Here is a 16,138-nt window from a genome sequence, read left to right as displayed (position 1 = left end):
CCTCAACGATCATCGAATACAGCAGCAACGGCATGCCCTGACCACATACCCAAAACTGCGCGGCCAGTTCCCCTCGCGGTTAGGAGAGACACATTCTGAGGCCGCAGCAACAATTTGTGAGAAGACACAGCGCGAAGGAACCGTAGGCTGTTGGCTTTGGTTCATGCCGCCCACAGCAATTTTATCCTTCAGATAAAGAATGAACGGAGTACGAATTTCGATATCTGTATTATCTGCCGCGTCTGAACCCGCGCCTCGTCGAAGATCGGACAGCCTCCACAAACCTCACGTGAGCCCATGGAAAGATATGCATAGTGAAAGAGATAGATATAGAGAGAGAAATATGTTAACAAAAAGACCGCTTTGCTACCTACGCTGGTGGATATAACAGTGAGTGAGTGAGTGAGTGAGTGAGTGAGTGAGTGAGTGAAGAAAAAGCTCAGAAACCATAAAAGCAAGGAAAGTTTCTCGTTGTTGCAACTATCTTCAACCGCTTTTGGCTGTCGTCGCGCTTCTGGTCTTTCTGGCAAAAGTATATCCACGTGCTGCGTCGCTCTCCACCGACCGACACGCCATCCCATTGGAAGCCGTCTCTGCAGTGTCGTCACAACGTGCCGACCCAGAGCGCCGCGGTAACGCACCTAACAGAGGCGACTCCCTTCCGCCGCCAACCGATCGCAGGGCGTGCGCCCGCCGTTAATCAATGGGGGTGTAATCCGGTGACGTCAGATATGCCATATTGTTGTCCTGCTCCCCAACAGCTTCCGCGTGGCTTCCATTGTACTGCTAAAGCGAATCGAGATAACGCGCAGCTTTTCACCGCGCTAGCCGTACGACAATATGGCGACCTCGATGACCTCCGTGAATACATCCTTAAAACCCTTCCTCCTATCTGCTGTTATTCACCTCGGCCCTCTCACTGCCTCCTTTTTACTGTCTGTCTCCTCTTAGCTGTCCAACGAACGCAGCAGTCGCAGCATCAAGACCATTCCCGCTCTGTAAAAACAACTTCGTTTTAACAGCGGAGGCAGTCTGCGAACATACATCCGTGCACGCAGGCATAGCCGTCGACACAATCATGGTTGTATTGCGCTTAGTATTATACTGAAGGGAGAACTTGAAGAACGAACATAAAATAACAATAAGTGGACGTACGTAGCGCAATAGCGTTTAGTAAAGCAATAAACCGGGCTAGTTGGTGGACGTTCACGATTGTATTGAGCTTAGTATTATACTGACGTACGCTACGATTTGCGCTACGAACCTTCATTTCTTGGTCTTTTATGTTCGTTCTTCAAGTTCTTCCGTCAGTATAATACCCAGTGCAATACAATCATAAATGTCCACCAACTAGCCCCGTTCACTGCTGTACTAAACGTCGACACAAGTTAACGTAAGTCAGTACAAAAGCTGTCAGTACAAGCGTATTGCCCTGAAGAAGTGTAATAGCGCATTCGTCAGCTTCTGCCACGACGACCGGTTGCGTTGGCATTCCAGGATTGTCAGTTCAGAAAGCAGTAGCTCGTATCCGCAATTGCAACGAGGACCGTCGCAAAGAGTGTGCTGAACAGTCTGTTTCAGCCCACTTGGAATCCGAAGATGGGTCCCAAGGTCTAGGCTGCTCAACCGATTGTTCCATGTAAATAACGTGACGTCTCGTGCAAACACGCAACTTAAAGAGATCGAAAAGTGCGTACAAGCTCACCACACAAAATTAAATAATGGGATTTTACGTGGAAAACCACTTTCTGATTATGAGGCATTCCGTATAGTGGAGGGCTCCGGAAATTTCGACCACCTGGGGTTCTTTAAAGTGCACCTAAATCTTAGTACACGGGTGTTTTCGCATTTCGCCCCCATCGAAATGCGGCCGCCGTGGCCGGGATTCGATCCCGCGACCTCGTGCTCAGCAGCCCAATGGCATAGCCACTAAACAACCGTGGTGGGTAAACTCGACACACAGTGAACGTATGCTAACTCAGAATGGACAAAGGCTAACAGCACCCGCGCCCTTTCTTACATAAGCAGCCTCCCGAAAGTTAACAGTTGGGGCGAGAAAGAAAGAAAGAAATGAACTAGCTAAAGCACTACAGACTGCTGAAGACGCCCACCATGTCCGTCGTGCTCTTTTTTGAAATCCTCACTGGCGTTGAGCCAAAGAAAACGTTCGGCGAGTTTGTTGTAACGGGGGCAATAACTACACCACCACGCGCTATCGGGCGGACGCGTGCTTCTCGATCGACCAACAATGCTCTGACGTTTCTTAATCTAATCGGCAGCGGTCATTGTTTCTCTCGCGTCATCTCCTTCGCCAGGCGCGGTGGTGTGAAGCTCTTCGTCGCAAAAAACGAGGAGACACGCTATCTGCTCCCTTAGAACAATCGAAAGGTCCTCGTATCGGCGTTTTCACGTAGTGCGGGCAGGCGGGGCGTAGCACCCACCCTCCTGCGTGGCGGTCGCCCATAACCAGTCTCCTCTGGGTCGGCACAATAAACAGGGTGAGAATTTTTTTTTTTTTTTTTGCATCTTCTGTGTGGTGTTAATGCAGCTTGGCAACTCGTTTACGACCATCCTTACTAAGCGATGTCGTGTGTGTTCCTGCCTTCTGTCTTCGTTTTATTGCGCTGCCGCTTCAGGATGCTCAATCAGTACCAACACGCCCAAATGTCGATCCTTCTGCGTCCTTACTAAACTGGGAAACTAGAAGCCCGAACAGTCAGGATCCTCAGGCCTACTACGTTGCGTGTTCGATTGATTCGTGGAGTTCAACGTCCCAGGTTTAAGGGTGAGGCTATAATAGAGGACCGATTCGAAGGCCGTCACGGTTTCATTTTTTGTCAAGTTGGAGCTCTTTTAACAGTAACCTAAATCGAAATATACACAGTCAATTTGGCTTCCATTGCAAGCAGATCGGAATGTGGCCGGAGCTGCAAGGTATCGAGCCCGCAACCACGTGCTCAGAAGCAGAGCAAGCGAGCCACCGCAGTGGTCCCTTCTTTATTTCGCAATTATTATTAAAACGAATATACGTATACGGAACATTTTGTCACCATATAGCGCGTATGGCTGTTGGTATTCACATGTTTTGGTTCTGTCCTTGTTCTCTTGCGCTATTGTTAATGCCTACTCGTTTGGATCTGCTAATCGACTAATCACAAAGCTTCCAAGGACACAGCCATGTGCTGAGAATATTGGTTCAATTCCAACCGGGCGGAAAGGTGTTTTTCGTACACATTCATTTTATTTTGCCTTACCATTTCTACATTTCAATTAGAGATAAACAAGACATCATTTCCTTTGTGCTTTCCTTCGCTTCATTATCTCTTGGCTTCATACGGCTGTGATTAACAAACGTCAAGCTCCTCTGTTGCCCCCCCCCCCTCACCCCCCGCCTTATTTGTTTTTCTTTTTTTCGTTCGTAGCAATGTCCGTAATTTTCGCAACAAAAGTAGGACAGGCTGATCACACGTTCTTATTTGCGCGCTGAGCAAGTAAAATCTCATTGAATTAGCCGATTTCAATGCCGAGCCATTATTTCAAATACTTATGTGTTGCGTTCTATGGGAGTGCGCCATGGGAAATACCACATAAGCTATCTCTCATAACTGTCTCGCGTTACCGACAGGTAAAGTAGGTCGTACAACAAATATATTTTTTCCAAAGCTCATAAAATTTTTACTTTACAGCTCGCTGTTCTACTTCCACCTTAGCTACTGTCACTTAGCGTAAGGTACGCCAACCCACTCATGCTTCGAACGAAATTCACAGACTACAAAGAAAATAAATTCCTTCAAGACGTTTTTACTGAACCGTACAAAGCACCGAGTATGATCTTCTTTCTCGAATCGGGTGTAATGAAAATGCGTAACTTGTACAAATGTCGTTTTACCGTACGGTTTAACCTTAGGATACAAAAATGGGGGGCTTATCGTGAGCTAGAGGTGTGAATCTAAATGCAACAAAGAGTAATCACTTGTCGGGCATCTTGAGTGTACGCTTTTCTCGCGCGCAAATGTGGGCCGAATTCGGGAAGCGTTCCAGCAATGAAAACATTTCTTCTAGTTTTTAGCACGCTCGTCGCCAGGACACATCCATTCCCAAAACTAGTCTCGCATGAAGTGTCGAAACATTTAGATAGACGACAGCGCCAAACAAATGAGATGAATGCGCCCCTTTGCTGCCGAGAAGCGTTTTCGCGTGCATAATGAAGTGGGGCGTACCCGTCCCATTGTCCTATACAAAGGGTTAAACCGGATACACAACATAATATAAACTACACACGAAATCCGGCTCAACTACGAAATAGCGATTCATACTACGAGGCATAACGACGGTGTGTCGGTGCCTTCATTGCACCTAAACACCGGAATATATATTGCGTATGCAACACACGCTCCCGTCTCATCAGCATGCTAGATTTCAACGTGTACTCACCGGGAGTTGCGGATAATGTACGGGAAGTCATATGGTTAAAATTTCGTTAAGTTTAGTTTGTGGCTCGTGGCTTCCATTCGCTATGGGCAATTAGCGACTTTTATGCACTTCGATGCATTGCGCGTTGTCCTCGATGCTGCTTAGACGACGGGGGCTGCAGCTTTGCCAAGCTGTTTGGGACCCGCCTTTACTGCAGCTGCTCTGGCTATTGTTTTTTTTTTATTGTTAAAGAAAGTAGTTGTTGGCATGATGTAATAGAACATGTTGGCGACTTGAATTGGCAACAGCTATTCCTCATTTGGCAAATAAAATATTGTCACAAAATTTGGGCCAATATGTGTTCGTTTCGTTGCAAGATTGAAGTGAAACGTTCTTATTATTATTATTATTATTATTATTATTATTATTATTATTATTATTATTATTATTATTATTATTATTATTATTATTATTCATTTTTATCCCATAGCTTTCGGTTGTAGTTGTTTTAGGTTTCCACTTTTTCGTTTTTGTTTGAATGTGCACGAGCACATCGACGTCACAGTGTTGTTTCTGGATACACTGATTGATTGATTGATTGATTGATTGATTGATTGATTGATTGATTGATTGATTGATTGATTGATTGATTGATTGATTGCAGATCCAAAAGTTCCCATGAACGCTGCTGTTGAGATGATGTTTAACTATCTAGAACTCCATTCCATTTCTACCGGATAATCATGCAACTGTCCCTACTTCGTTTTATTCGATGTTCAACTCGTGAGGCGAATTCGTAGTAATCTTTAGCATTCTTGGTTTACTACCCATACAAGCATCGGTCGGATATGGTTTTCTCTCGCCCCCATGACTATTTCTTGTTCCTTTCTTTTGTAATAACCTAAAAGATAATATTTTATTTACAGCATTTCGTTTACTTGCGTACACTTTTTCACAGGCAATGAAGGTCTCCGGGGTCTTCGCTGCGGCGCTGACATTAGTGGCCCTTTCGAGTCTTCCAGCCAGCCACGCCGCGTGTGACGCAAAACCAAAGAAGCAAGTGAAACGTACGTGTGTATATATATATATATCGCATATTGCCCTTATATTCATGATAACTTGGCAGTGACTGTGCTGTTCATATTTTTCTCCTCTCTATACAAACCTGTGTTCCCATATGTTTTGCAAGATTGGTTACCTGATGCATTGCACTCATTCAAATTAAATTTCTGGGCTTTTGCGCGCCAAAACAACGATCTCCTTATGAGGCGCGCCGTAGTGGTTGAGAGGGGGGGGGGGGGGAGGTGCCAGATAAACGTGGATGTAGATCCAGAATAATGTTTGGTTCTAAAGTCCTCTCCAGCTGTCTGATTAGCTTCTTGCCTGATCTCCATCAACATTGCTGCCAAAAAAAATTTAATTCAATTCAAATTCAATTGAAGTTTGACAACCTTGGAGTTCTCGAACGGGCACCCAGCGCACGCTTCGCGAGCGTTTCAGCAGTCCGCCCCTATCTCTGTTTTCATTGCGCTCCGATTATCACGACTGCCACGCGGAAGGTGTCCCACGCGGGAAGCGTTGATAAACTTCCGTCTCGTTTGCGATAGGGTTCTCCAGCTAAGTAGAACATACTTGCAGTAACGTTTACGCAAATATGTTGGCGTCTGCTTACTTAGAAAAACTTATATAAAGTACGAACCTGGTCATGAGAGCGAAATTTACAGAAGAATAAAAAAATGTGTTGAAGTGCATATGGCAGGCATTACGAAATCCTGACTGGGAGCGTACCACTGTCGTTGGAAAGAAAAGTCTACAATCATTGCATTCTACCGGTGCTAATATATGGCGCAGAAACTTAGAGGTTAACAAGGAAGCTGGAGAACAAGGACCGCGCAATAAGCGATGGAATGAGAAATTTTAAGCGTAATGTTGAGAGACGGGATGAGAGCGGTGTGGATCAGAGAGCAAACGGGGATAGCCGGTATTCTAGTTCACATTAAGGGAAAGAATGGAGCTGGGCTGGCCATGTAATGCGCAGGGCAGATAACAGGTGGACCATTCACGTTACAGAAGGGGTGCCAAGGGAAGAGAACTACAGTCGACAACGGCAGGAAATTAGGGTGAGGGGGGGGGGGGGGATTAGGACGTTTTCAGGCGCGATTTGGAATCAGGTAGAGCAAGACAGATATAATTGGAGGTCGATTGGAAATGCCTTCGTCCTGCAGTCTACTTAAATATAGGCTGATGATGACGATGAAACTAAGTGTCTACTTACTTAGCAGAAACTATGTGGAAGATGATTAGGAGATCGTCCTTCCCCAAACTCTCGTTGCAGCCAAGGCGATTCCGAGCCTTCTGATGAGCTACAGAAACGGGTGGAAACTCACGGCGGAAATCAACGACCAAGACGAGGTGAGAATTTTCAAATACGCTATCGGCAGGGCAGCAGTGCGTGCATGAATGGGGCTGGCCGCGCCATCGTAGGACTCCGCAACAAAAGTCACCCAAGACGAAAAGTATAGAAACACCGTCATTCCTTAAAACACGTCAAATGCATTCATTGTTACTTTTACTTCACGTTACGTCGTGCTTAGCTGCCTTCTACCTTTCGACCTGCGGCTGTGAGCATATTCCGGATGGTCCCATGGACACTCGCCTGTACCCTTACCACGGGCTCTCGATTAAACTACGGGGTTTTACGTGCCAAAACCACTTTCTGATTATGAGGCACGCCGTAGTGGAGGACTCTGGAAATTTCGACCACCTGGGGTTCTTTAACGTGCACCTAAATCTAAGTACACGGGTGTTCTCGCAATTCGCCCCCCATCGAAATGCGGCCGCTGCGGCCGGGATTCGATCCCGCGACCTCGTCCTCAGCAGCCTAACACCATGGCCACTGAGCAACCACGGCGGGTAACGGCCTCTCGATTAAGCACGGCTGCTGGTCTGCGTCGACCGGGCCTGCTTTTACATTACCGAGTTAGGAAGCATTCTAACACGTTCGTTCGTTTTCGTCGAGTCATGGTACCTGTCTTTGCTCTTTCTCCAGAAATCAACGGTGTACCTGGTCGAGTACTACAACACCGAACGGAAGCAAGGCTTTCTGAGGTTCAAGCAAGACGGTCAGGGCGACGTGAACCTCTACTATCTCTCCGACACATCAGAAATGTTCGTCTACCAAAGTGAGCTAAGGAAATCTCGCGTAGTGTGTTTGCGTGTGCGTGTGTTTGCTTATTTGTTGTCCCACGCAATACGATATCTTCTGCGCTGTTCTTCCATATGAAACCAATTTATCGTCTTCTAACGACATAGATTCAAGGGATCATTCACGAATATATATACAGTAAACTGCCCAGTGGGTAGTCACTGCATACCAAATGCACAGCAAATACAGTGCAGGAAATTAAATATATTAAATCTTGTAAAAAAAACAGGGATAGAAAAAAATAACAGTGTGGAGAAAGCAAGAGCAGCACTCTAACTCAACCTGAACAGAAAAGTAATCCGACTTTCTTTTCAAACGGGAAACTCAGTTGCATTCTTGTGGAATATCCACTAAACAGTAGGATACATTTTGCATATGCATACTAAACGTTTTAGCATCCTTGTGTGTATATAAAGGATGCTTGATATGTGACATAACTAACACCCTTATCCTCAATGAGGATCAGGCGTCAAATGGAACCGTTATGACATATGAAGTTGTCTTTTTGAGTGTGTTTGTGTGTGATCTTAGTGGCAAGAAAAAAAAAAGAAAAAGAAAGCATTATGGTATCTGGGACAGACGACAGGAAAACTGTAATAACCTGAATAGCTTACACCACGTGGCTGCCTGTGAACACGTCTGTCGGTTCACGTTGCTTGGTGTGGTTAGTGCGTTGGTACTTGAGCCTATATTGCGTTTGACTTAAAGTTTTGGCGAACTCCTTTTCCAGCTGCCGATTTTGAATGAGCACGCCACGAAAAATCCCGACCAACTGAAGGCAAACAGCTTCGCTGTAAAACGCGGTTTGCTCCTCCGAACTGACAGACGTGGAACAGTAGAAAGCTATTAAGATGGAGAAAGACAGAGATAAACCGAGCACATGCGCCCAATCATCGCAGCGCTGGATAACAGTTGACTCTTGTCAGTGCTGAAGTCCCTTGTATCACTGAATTTTACTAGTGTTGGATCAGGTACAGAGTAATTGTGTGAAGAAGTGCGCCTCGCGCCACAGATCGCAAACTTAATGAGGGCGTCAACAATGCTTTTGCCTAAACCTGAAACAAGTATGGAAATATATCCGAAAACAGATCATTTTCAAGAATACTTTTCATTTTTGTTGTTCTTGTTCTTGTTGTCGTTATCGCTCTTGTTCTTGTTGTCCTCGTTGTTGTTCTTGTGATTCTTGCTCTTGTTGTTCTCGTCGTTGTTGTGAAAATGTGATCGGAGCGATGATATTAGAATTAAAGGTAATAAATGAGATCTCTAATAGAAGTGTACAGGCCCTCGCAAAGTCTGCATGTAACCCCATGCGTGCGGAGAAGGAAGGAAACTGTGGATAAAATATTCTCTCTCACTCTCACTCTCTCTCTCTCTCTTTGCAGAAGGTTCTTGTAGAGTGGCGGATGTGCGCAACCCGCCCGATCCCATCAAGTCGCTCATCCACGAGTGGCGAAACTGGCGCAACAACTTCACGCTCTTCACCATCTTGGGCCCCTCTACGCTTTTCGCCAAAGCCTGGATGGCACAGAGCAAAGAGCTGGTAAGCCGACCCACTCTACAGCGTTTCATTACGCTCTCAAGGGGTCAGAACTTCGTTCCGAAGAACTCGTTCTGTGCTCTTCACCACCATTCGCTCAGCTGGCTTCAGAACAGTGGCGTAGCTAGGTCGTCTGGCACCCGGGGCCCATAGGTCTTCTGTCACCCCCCCCCCCCCGGGTGTAGCCGGCGGAAAGGGTGTCTTCAGGCGTATATGACACCTCCCCCCCCCCCCCACTGGCCCCTTGCACCCGGGGCCCACGGCCCCCCGGCCCCCCCCCTGTTGCTACGCCACTGCTTCAGAACATCTCCATCACCATCACCAACCTATTTTGTGTGCACTGCAGGACGACGGCCTCTCCCTGAGATCTTCAAGTATCCCTGTCCTGCGCCAACCGATTCCAATTGGAGCCTGCAAATTTCCTAATTTCATCTCCCTACCTAGTCTTCTGACGTCCTGGAGTGTGCTTCCCTACTCCTGACACCCATTCTGTAACTTTAATGGTCCACCGGTTATATAACCTACGCATTACATGGCCTGGTCGGCTCTATTTCTTTTCTTTTTTTTTTCTTCTTGATGTCAATTAGAATATCGGCTATCCCCTTTTTGCTCTCTGATCCACACCGCTCTCTTCCTGTCTCTTAACGTTACGCAATACATTCTTCGTTCTATCGCTCTTTGCGCGGAACTTCGGACTGCGCATGTACCCTCCAAAGCAACCGTTACTCAGAAGGGTTTGGGTGCGAGCTAGTTGGTACGGATCATTCATATTTAAAACAGCGCCAAAAAAACGCGGACGCGCTCGTCCTGTGTCCTCCCTTGTCCGTGTTTTTTTTTTTTTTGGCGCCGTTTCAAATATGAATGCAAACGTTACACCTGTGTAGGAACACTTACCTAAGCAACGCTGGTGTTGCTTCCGCTTTCTGGATTCGCCGTGACTTTATAACGGCGTGAAGGGAGAGCCTTCGGTTGCTGCTTTTTCGCGATTATGTTGATGACGTTAATCTTTGCGTGCGTAGTGTTCGACACGGAACGGCTACAAATGGTTACCTACACCCTGCTTGAGCTAACCCAGTTTTACTGCGTACATCTATTTCGGTCTAATAATTCGCCAAACCTCCCTCCTTGATCGCTCCTCTGTTCGTTAAAACCTGTGCCTCTAGGTATGTTGGTCGCCTATACCTGTAACGACCGCGGCTCTGTTAGTATCGTTTTGTTTCCTTTTCTTTTTTTTCGACGATACTCTAAACGTCTCTTTCCTGTCTCGACCGCTGACCAGTTAAGGTTCCAACCCGCGCGAATTGCAGCTCTTCTGAAAAAAGGACGTTTTCAGCGGGGTCTTGTTGGGTGAATATTTTTGGGGCTCCATCACGACGTGCCGAGTCTTCTGCGGGCTTTTGTTGCAGCAGATGCATGCCTCAACCTTTGTTTTTTTGCTTGTTTGTTTATTTTTTATTCCATCCTTTGCATCCAATTCATTGCCTCTGTTTGTCTCACTCTTATCGACAACTCCCGGGAGTCTATTGACGATTTCACGTACCCTACACTTGGCAGCTTTCTTGACAGCACGCCGACAGCTCACAGCGTCGCCTGGTGGCGTCATGGCGGAAAGGTTCTGCTTTCCGCCCGGGCGCGTCCTGCTAGCTGCACTAAATGTAGATTGACACGGATTATACTGCCCCGCACGCAGTATTGTGAAAGGCGACCTACAATGTTGCGCCGGCGCTCTTATTAAAACGCGCTGGAGTAATGTTGAACTAAAGCACTTTTATTCCACGCGGACAGGTTGGGAATGGCTGTTCTGGGATTGTTTGTGGTGAGACTTTGCAGAAATATTTTCAAGAAACTCGCAAAGGTTGCCAGAGTCATAGCTGCTGCTGTGTTCGGTAACAAGTTGCCTTTCGCGTTGATTATTCGTCGCTGGAGAAACAATAGCGCACTGCCAAGAAAATGCCACTGTACTTTATATTGTGCTTTTAGTTCATACCCCAGTTGTAAGCGTGCCTACGGGTGAATAAATTTCCTTGTCAGACACCACTACCATGGACGTCGTCTCAGATTCGGAGACGTACTAACAATGGCGTCTTACACTGCTTCTGCTGCCCGTAAGGGCTGATTTTCCTCTACTCCGCGCTACGAAGCTCAGGCAGCGTTGACTGAACGGTGTTTGGCGCAGACATCGCGTTCCCGTCCCTATGCGAGCCTCTGCAGCCTCGGTATTTTAGTAATCAGCTTGCTTCCGGCTAACTTGTGTAAAGAACATGAACAGTGCCCGTTTCGCGTTCGCCGCTGTGATACTCCTAAGTCATTGCAGACTTTGCCGTGTTCTGGCTGTTGCACTGATGTAGGACGTCGAGTCAGTTCGCAACTAGCTTGTGGTAAGCCATTTGTCTTAGTCTATTTCTGTACGCAACTAACTCACCATGTATTTGCACATAATGACACTTAACGCGCAAGGATTTCGTAGCAGAGGTAAGCAGAGGGAAGTAATTCATTTCGCTCGCGAGAAAAAAGTCGACCTCCTCTTTCTTCAGGAGTGTAACTTGAGAAACAAGCAGGAAGTTAAAAGATTTTGTGATGAATTTTCTGTTAAAGCCTATTTTTCATATAGCCCCGGAAGATGTCGTGGTGTAGGGGCGGTGGTTTTTCGTAGGGTGCTTCTACATGGAAGCCACCGCCTTTTTGATGTTGAAGGTCGTGTAATAGCTTTTGATTTTTTCTGGGGTGAGAGGAAAGTTCGGGCATTGAATGTCTATGGACCCGCCGTACGGTCAGACCGCAATGACTTCTTTGCGATACTCTCCCCTTTTTTGTTAGACAACCACCCATTCTTTATCGTTGGCGATTTTAACTGTGTGCTCGACCCCATGCGCGACTCACCAGGGCCAAGACAAAACGCTTCCAATACGCACGAAACTGAATTATCTCGTATAGTGAAAGAATACAATTTATCGGATGCCTGGGTCCATATGCATGGCGGAAGTTTTGGCGCCACACGGCAGCAAAGGCAATCGCAATGTCGTCTAGATCGAATGTATTTCCCCCCCAGAATTAACAGCGCAAATTGTCCAGTGCAGCATCCTCAATCTCCCCGCGGACGCCGGGTACATTTCAGATCATCGCGCTTTCGCTGTGGTGTTGAACCTCGAAGGAAGGCCAGGTGAACGCACTGATATGTGGAGACTAGACATTGCTTCTTTGCCTGACCAGGCGGCTCTAGCCGAACTAAAAGCGTCAGTAGCTACAACAGTTTGCGATTATGAATGCAATATCGAAGCGTGGGATACATTAAAGGAAAGGTGGAGGTCAGTATGCATAGCAGCTAGCAGGAAAAGAAAAAGAAAAGAGACCGAACAGCTTTGTGAGTGCCTGAGAAGGATAAGAATAGTACGAGACGGTAACTCCCAAACACAGTTAATGCGCGAATACCTAGATCATCAGCGTGAACGCTACCATAGACTTATGGGCTGGTACTCTCGCACCTCTGCAAAGGCGTGGATGACCAACAGGCCAATTTCCGACCCTGAGGTACTGCGGCTGGCTCGTGCGTCCAGCAGGAGGCAAAATGGCAGCTCTTTTATTGAAAGGGTTATAATAGAAGATGGCACAGAGAGCGGTGCGAGGCGAGATATCGAAAGAATTTTTTGGAACTGGTTCTCAGGCGCATTTTCATCGGAAAAGATTTACAATGCAGAGCTCTTGAGGGAAGAAATTTCGGACTTATGCGTTAACCTACCTCAAGTGGAAGATACAGAAGGCCAGAATTTATTGTCTCCAACAAATCTGCAAGAAGTTTTTGATGTTATACGATCTATGAACAGCGAATCAACACCCGGTCCAGATGGCTTACCAGTCGAATTTTACCGGTCTTGCTGGGAGGAAGTAGGCACTGCCTTAGTATCGCTCCTTAACGGCATTCTTGCACGGGAAGGTATTCCTAAATCGTTTAATCGGGGCCGCGTAATGCTGTTGCCAAAGCCAGACTCCAACCTTGCAGAACCCTCATCCTGGAGGTCTATAACGCTGCTCAACACAGACTATAAAATATTGACAAGCCTTCTTGTCAATCGCATGAAGATATTATTGCCGAAAATAGTCAGTGTACATCAAACATGTTCCGTGCCGGGTCGGAGTATATTTTCGTCTCTCACCTTAACACGTGATATCATACAACACACAACAGCGCGTGAAGCTTCAGGAGTATTAGTAAGCTTGGACCAAGCCAAAGCGTTCGACCGCTTAGAACACCAGTACTTATTTGAGGTTTTACGATGCTATAACTTCCCTGAAGAGTTTGTAGACATCCTGCGGATGTTGTATTCGCGAACAACAGCTGAGCTACTGCTTAACAGCATTTTAACACCTAGATTTGATGCGACAAGGGGAGTGCGGCAGGGTTGTCCTTTGTCACCCATATTGTTTGTGCTTGCGATTGACCCGTTGTTAAGGCAGTTTAGCGAGAGCCTGCTCATAAGAGGTCTTCCTATGCCGGGATCCGGGTGCATAAAAGTATCGGCGTATGCAGATGACATCACTGTGTTTTTACGGGATGGGGACAGTCTTGTAGAGGTATTTCGTATTTATAATCAATATGCTTCAATGTCAGGGGGCAAAATAAATATCAGAAAATGTGAAGCATTAAATTTAGGTCGCGGCGAAATAACGCTACCAGTAGACATTAAACAGACCGAGCATATGCAAATACTAGGTATGAAATTTTGTACAAGTGGTGTTTCACCTCACACGTGGCGAGACATTGTCAGCTCCATTAAAGAACAGTCAGAAGCAGTGACTGCGTCGCCACTGCCGCTGGCAAAAAGGGCTTTCTTTATTAAGAACGTATTGTGCAGTAAACTGTGGTTTGCTGCAAGGGTAGCTCTCCCGCCGTCACCAACAGTACGAGTAGTAAACTCACTTATTTTCTCATGGTTCTGGCTAAACAAGTCGCAATACATAGAGCAGCAATTTTCGCGTCTGCCAAAATCCAGCGGAGGATGGAGCTTGCCGTGCATAGTTACATTCGGTAGGCTGTTGTGCACTAAGAGTACATGTGATCTACTTGATGATGATGAGTACCCTGGTAGGCCACTGCTCCTTTATTGGCTGGGCCATTACCGTCGAACGCTTATGCCGCACTGTACAGGCAACTTGCTACCGACGGCGGTAACGCCAGCACCGCAGTATGCGGCGGCTGCGCGCTTGCAAAGCCAGCTTGTACAACTAAGCATTACAGAGTGGCGTGCGACACCAGTTTCCAGGCTTCGTGAAATGTTGTGTGAGACAGCTGTACCTCCACGGACAGCTACTACACAAACATGGACAGCCGTGCTTTCACCTGATTTGCCCTCTCAAGTGAAGGATTTTCATTGGCAATATCAGTGGGGCATTCTACCTACAAGAGACAGGCTTGAACGCTGGCATATGGTAGCAAATGATAAATGCATATATTGCGCACAAACAGAGACCAACGCGCATGTAGTACAGGGCTGCGTTGTAGCACGCACCTTCTGGAAGCTAGTTGGAAGAATGTTCGGAATATCGATCGTGCGGCCACCACAGCGCCGAGATCGGTTTGCGAGTCTCGCCTACTACAGCGCTAGCTACGTTTTGTGGTGCTTCCGCAACATCGCAGAACGATCTCGGCAGTCAAATAGAGCAATGTACCTCAGTATGCGAAAACTACGGGTGATTGTATGGGGTCATCTTGAAGAGCAGTTGTTCAAAGTTTCTTCGCCGCTGGTCTACGCGGTACATAACCGTCTCCCGAGGCAAAGTCTTTCTACGTCCAGAATAATGCTCAATTCTGTTGCCTGAGTTCAGACTGTATCTGTATGTGCCCCGGGTACGTTCCATGAATTGGAGGCTGACAATAATGCTTTTGCGTGGACGCTGTAATGAGTTTTGTTGTTGTTGTTGTGTGTGGCAAAGCCAGTGTCAAGCAGACGCATCTATTATTTCATTTGCTAATCTGTTTTGTTTACATCAAGTATGATGTATTACATGTGTTGTACCTTATATTGTACTTTTCGTTCATACCACAGTTGTAAGCGTGCCTACGGGTGAATAAACTTCCTTGTCAGCAAACGTATCACGATCTTGTATTAAGTAATCGTGTAATTCCTACACACCAGAGTATCGATGAGCCTCATGATATGTGTAATTAATCTTCCCCTTGTGTTGAGACAGCTATGAGCAGCACTATTCGCTGGCGTTGTTCGTGTCTTATCGAGATTGGCCCTGCGAGACCAACCTTCGTCAGTAATCCTTGCGAGCGATTACTTGCGCATTACGGCAAGAGGGGCGCTGAAAACTTCAATGACGAACGCATCAGCCGCCATGATGAACCTTGCAAGAAAGCAGAACTGCTATTCAGCATTCCAATGGTTCGGCTCACGAAGGCACGATGGGCTCGACCTCGTAGAAATGCGCTAGCTTTACAGTGCGATGAACGACGCGCAGCAAGTCTTTATGTCTCTCTCTCTTTCTCTCTCTCTCTCTCTCTCTCTCTCTCTCTCTCGGGGACTAACGCATCCCGTAAGCAAATTCCATCTTCCTGTGTCAGATAGGTCGATCAGAACATGCGAGAGCGACGTAACTGAACGTGCACCTAGAAGTACCAAAGTCTACATAAAGGGAAAGACCAAAGAGAGGGATGAAGATGCGCCTCGGCCAGCAATCCGCGAACCTAGATTCCTTCCACACCTAATCCCAAACAGCGGCCGTGAGCCGTCACGTTCTTTAAAATAAAGGCTTTATTATTTCAATAGCAATTATCTGGACACTCCAGGCGCGTTTCTTCCGTTGCCGTCGCCGTGATGTCCCGCATAAGTCCACGGGGTGATAACACTGGCTGCGCGCCGTATGCTTATGTGCGAGGGTGCGCCGACCACCGCGGCTCAATCTCGCGTGCGCAAGGGCAGAAAGCGGGGTGGAAGCGCGCCGTCTTCCGTCGCGCGCAAGGAACCGGGGAGGGGGGGAGGTGT

General features: G+C 46.9%; 1 protein-coding gene across 1 annotated transcript in view; it reads left to right on the top strand.

The window, feature by feature from the left end:
- The first annotated feature begins 2,326 nt into the window (after window positions 1-2,326).
- Window positions 2,327-16,138, top strand: part of LOC126527341 (uncharacterized) — a 44,403-nt gene continuing 30,591 nt past the window's right edge. Inside the window, exons 1-5 of the mRNA XM_050175133.3 lie at window positions 2,327-2,498; window positions 5,372-5,480; window positions 6,749-6,825; window positions 7,463-7,595; window positions 9,001-9,158. Coding sequence (XP_050031090.1) covers window positions 5,375-5,480; window positions 6,749-6,825; window positions 7,463-7,595; window positions 9,001-9,158 — 474 coding nt within the window. The 5' untranslated portion in view covers window positions 2,327-2,498; window positions 5,372-5,374. The remainder of the gene's footprint in view (window positions 2,499-5,371; window positions 5,481-6,748; window positions 6,826-7,462; window positions 7,596-9,000; window positions 9,159-16,138) is intronic.

This window comes from Dermacentor andersoni, chromosome 9 (assembly GCF_023375885.2).
Source record: "Dermacentor andersoni chromosome 9, qqDerAnde1_hic_scaffold, whole genome shotgun sequence".
NCBI classification, from domain to species: Eukaryota; Metazoa; Arthropoda; class Arachnida; order Ixodida; family Ixodidae; genus Dermacentor; species Dermacentor andersoni.
Note: the sequence above shows the minus strand (reverse complement) of the source record. Positions and strands in the feature narration are given on the sequence as shown.